This window comes from Oncorhynchus mykiss, chromosome Y (assembly GCF_013265735.2).
Source record: "Oncorhynchus mykiss isolate Arlee chromosome Y, USDA_OmykA_1.1, whole genome shotgun sequence".
Classification (NCBI taxonomy): domain Eukaryota; kingdom Metazoa; phylum Chordata; class Actinopteri; order Salmoniformes; family Salmonidae; genus Oncorhynchus; species Oncorhynchus mykiss.
The window spans coordinates 286,783-291,485 of NC_048593.1; the positions used below are offsets into that span (position 1 = coordinate 286,783).

Genomic DNA, 4,703 nt, shown 5'->3' on the forward strand with positions numbered 1-4,703 from the left:
AGAGTGGTGTGGAGGGGGGTTGGGCAGGGGGATGGAGCGTTAGAAGTTAAGACCAGGTTTAGCCATTGTTCTTCCTCTTACGTCTGGGTTTCACAAGAGAAGGCCAGGGTTGGTTTGTGGGGTATCTTTAATTTATTTGGCGTGGGCTACAGCCAAACAGTAGCCTGTGTAAAGTTGGGTTAATAAACCGTCAATTCGTAAACTAAATTATTTGGACAATTGTTCCTTTGTGATCTAGTCCGGTCATTACAGTAATAAACCCAGTCTAACCTTAACCTCACTTCTAACCTTACACCTAACCCTACATTTTTGTTTTCATACATTTTATGATCTAGACCAATTTGGCTGTTGTAACTAGTGGAAACCGGTAAACACCTCCTCGAGTGGAAATTATGCGATTAGTTGTTCTGTCTGGGGCGGAGTTTTTTCCTACTTTTGGAAGGCGCGTTCTGGCGAGCGCGTTCTGGCGACCTTGTGTGTGCATGAGCAAAGCCTCTCTTGTTCACCACACGCGCGTTATTCGCACTCTCCACCGTTGAAGGTGGAACGTAACTTTTCTCTTCCCCGAGGAGACATCTGAACAACTGGGAATATATATTCTGTCTCAAACATCTAAGGTGTTCGAAAATCATGTCAGCCTCGGCGGCGAAAGTCGGTAGAAAGGAGAACTCGAATCATGATGGAGCGGACGAGACCTCCGGTAAGAAATGGCGGCCTCCTGTAATGTTACAACGCCATTTTCAGTTGTTTTTACCTGGCAATAGCCATGGCGTATTCATTTGTTTTTAGCTATCACCCGTTTAGTTAGCCTGCCACGAAATGCTTCTTGATGTAGGTTTTAGCCAAATAATTTGTATTGCTCGCACAGTGAGAATGGATCTGCGACCTAACGTTAGCTTACTGACTAGCACGCTATGCTAACGTTACAACGTTGGAGGCCATGTTGTGCTTTGCACAAGCTCATTGTGCCACGCATGTTTGGGAGGGATTCGCGTTTACTTACAAATGAAAGTAACTAACTTGTGCAATGTAGTTAACCTTAACAAGTTACATTGTTTTACACGTTTTTTGTTATCTAACGTTAGTTGTTTACGAACTAGCCAGTTAGTAAACTAACATGCGCTAACTAGATAACATTTGTTTTCGTGAGGCCCAACATTCATTGTTGCTCCGCCATTGCGATTTGCACACGAATGGAAATAACTCAAGAAATTGCAGTATTAGAACTAGCACGGAATGAAAGATAACAGCTAAATATTGCGTTCGTAAGATACTAGTATCATCCGCCAGAATGTAACAGGCATGTCGGTGAGGGGCGAAAACAGTCCCAAGCGTGCGGCCCCCCTTCATTCAAACCACGCGGCCTTGAAACTGCAGGAAGCTGCATCAGTGCTTTGGCTACCTTAGCTAGCGAGCTAACTTCTTGATAGCTCAAGATACTACGAAATATGTTGGAATGCATAGCTACTTATCCCATGGGTACCTCATGCTGAAGTGTTTATGTACCGGACAGAGAGCGTTTTTACACTGTTTATTTACAGCCAGCAATATTTTCTGCATAGAAATGCACATCCAATTTCGTCATTGTCTTTTAACAAAATTAAGACCGTGTTTAATCTCTCTTCAGAAAAAGAGCAACAGGAAGCTATTGAACACATTGACGAAGTACAGAATGAAATTGACAGGTGAGTTAATTATCCTCACACATTTTCAAGACTGCCCATGTACCTTATGACTATGATCTAATAATATTTTTTGCATGATTTTCTCCCCTTTAGATTGAACGAACAGGCCAGCGAGGAGATTTTAAAAGTAGAGCAGAAGTACAATAAATTACGCCAGCCATTCTTCCAGAAGCGGTCAGAACTCATAGCAAAAATCCCCAACTTCTGGGTCACAACATTTGTTAACCATCCACAAGGTAAATGCAGATATTATGCTCTTCTACTACTCTTCATGTTCTTGATGAATGAAGACTTATTGTACATGGTCGGATTCTGCACATATATTTTTGTATATATACCAACCACCATTATCACAGTCTGATGGTTAAGCTGTTGGTATACAAACTGCTGCTGTCCATTGACAAATCTATGGTTGTATTTGTGTTGTCAGTTTCAGCCCTTCTTGGTGAGGAGGATGAGGAGGCACTTCATTACCTTACCAGGGTGGAGGTGACTGAGTTTGAGGACATCAAGTCGGGTTACAGAATAGATTTTGTGAGTTTTTTAATCTTTGTAGGAATTGTGCACGTTATATAATCAGAAACAGTGCATTAGTTAACCAGATTCTTGCTTTATTTCTCAGTACTTCGATGAGAACCCGTACTTTGAGAACAAAATTCTCTCCAAAGAGTTTCACTTGAATGAAAGTGGGGACCCATCTTCAAAGTCAACTGAAATCAAATGGAAGGCTGGAAAGGTATGTTTACACATCTACAACTTAAAGTAAATGGTCTATAAAAAAAAATTGAATTTCAATTGCCGTCTGTCATGCTGCAGGAAATCAAAGCAAAATGTATGGTCTTACTGCTTGTGATTATTTTGTATTTTCCTTTGATCTCAGGACTTGACAAAGCGTGCCAGCCAAACGCCAAACAAAGCGGGTAAGAAGAGGCAACACGAAGAACCAGAGAGCTTCTTTACCTGGTTCACAGATCACTCCGACGCAGGGGCAGACGAACTAGGAGAGGTCGTCAAGGATGACATCTGGCCCAACCCGTTACAGTATTACCTGGTATGATTCCATGCTATTGTCTATAGTTTTTTGACTCCCATGGTGTCTTGCTCTGGTAGGCCAGGTAAAGTATTCGCTGTATTTCTTAGTTATCCAAAATCTATTTGCATTGGGGCCATGGCATTAGACCAAGGGGTCATCTGTAATAGGGTTCTAATGAACATGACTGACAACCATATCCAGCCACCTAGACAACTCAACTGGATGCCTCAATTTCAAACCGAAGATCAGCTCATGCCTACATCGTTGTGTTAGTTTGTGTTGTGTTTGGGACTCATTAATATATCATCTCTCAACTCTACCAGGTCCCTGACATGGACGATGAGGAAGGGGAAGGTGACGACGATGATGACGACGAAGAGGGCTTGGAAGACATCGATGAGGAAGGAGACGAGGATGAAGGCGAGGAAGATGACGAAGAGGATGGAGAGGTAACTCCCATTAAGCATTTTTTCCCACTATTGTAAAACTGTCCCTGCCTTTTTTATAAATGTTTATGTAGTGGAAGACTGTCACTTGTAATGTAAGGTGTCTGTCACTTGTCTGGAATGTTAGTCTTTATAGGCATGCGGGTAAATGTGTATCTCTTCTACAGGAGGACGGCGAGGATGATTAAGGTTGAAAGGAACATTCCAACCTACACCTTTCCCTGTTCTTTCCTTTCAATCATCCTTCAACCCTTGGGAGCAAGAATATTTGTTTTCATTTTATTTTTGTATTTTGTGCTCTCTCCTGTTCTACAAGTGTCCGCCTGTCCATACCATGTCTATAGATGCGTTAATTTCCAGGCCATGCCCATATCAGAAAGCTAGTGGCAATCTGTCATAAAACTACTACACGTGTCCCCGAAGACCAATAAAATTTAAGTACTGGCATTCTGCACGTCATCGTATAGACCAATAATTTTGAATAGCGATTTATATATGTATGATATATAAATAAGGTTTCTGTTAAAGTTGTGAGTTGAATAAAGAGGAGTCATGGTGCAGTGATAATAGCATCTCTAGACACCTTTAAAAAAAAATATATATATATATATACATTTTCTTTAACGCAGCGTTTGGGGGGGCCTCCTGGAGTTGACAGCTTTTTTTCTTCATGTGTTGTGCTAATGGAAAGCATCAGCTTCTTCCTGTCAACTGTTGTAAATGTTTTGGGGTCGATATCTTGGTATGACACAGTTATTGTAGACCGTTAAATGGGGTTTGGTGGGTCGAGTGGGCATTTGGTGCATTTGGGTTTGTTGATTGACTTTTCATTGTAATGTTTTACAGACACCCATGAGGTTTGAAAAATTAAATTTTTAATAAAAACAAAACAACATTTCCTCTTGTAATTTTGAGCTTGGCTAATTAACAGGTTATTTATAGAGAAAATAAAGACCATGTATAATCTCATATGGAATCTACACTGGTGTTCTTCTCCACCTTTTCTACTGGAAAACTGTTCCATGTTCACATTTAAGTGTACCAGTTGCTTTGTAACGATAAATAAATGTAATACATTCATGTGTAGGGTAGTGTCTGAGTGTATTGACAGTGTTGTGTTGTGTAGGAGTAAATATCCACTTTATGCTGATCGGGAAAGAATTGGGCGGTAGGTAGCCTAGCGGCTAAGAACGTTGGACCTGTGGTTTAAAGTTGACCGGTTTGAATCCCGGGCCAGGCGTAATTGATCTGGCAACTAGAGGGCTGCTAGGTTCACTTAGGACATTCACCTACCGTTTGGGCCCTTGAGCCAGGTCCTTAAATGGGAAGTTCACTATTACAGCCTGATGTTGGATGTTCCTCACCCAGTTTTCTTTAAAATGCCATTATAAACTCCATCTAACATTAGCTACCACTAGCAAAAAAATGTATGGAGGTGATGTGAGCATGTATAAAATAAAACGTTTAAATCAACTTCATATTTGGTTTGTTCATCTGGCCATTTTAACCAAAAATTATAAATATGCTCACATGCCCCCA

The 4,703-nt window shown here is 41.0% G+C and overlaps 1 protein-coding gene across 1 annotated transcript; it reads left to right on the top strand.

The window, feature by feature from the left end:
- The first annotated feature begins 413 nt into the window (after positions 1-413).
- LOC110509488 (protein SET) lies at positions 414-4,244 on the top strand. The gene is made up of 8 exons (XM_021590381.2): positions 414-700; positions 1,628-1,685; positions 1,779-1,921; positions 2,116-2,219; positions 2,308-2,421; positions 2,566-2,736; positions 3,042-3,167; positions 3,332-4,244. The coding sequence occupies exons 1-8, from the start codon at positions 631-633 to the stop codon at positions 3,350-3,352; spliced, it is 807 nt and encodes a 268-aa protein (XP_021446056.1). The 5' UTR covers positions 414-630; the 3' UTR covers positions 3,353-4,244.
- The last annotated feature ends 459 nt before the right edge of the window (positions 4,245-4,703 follow it).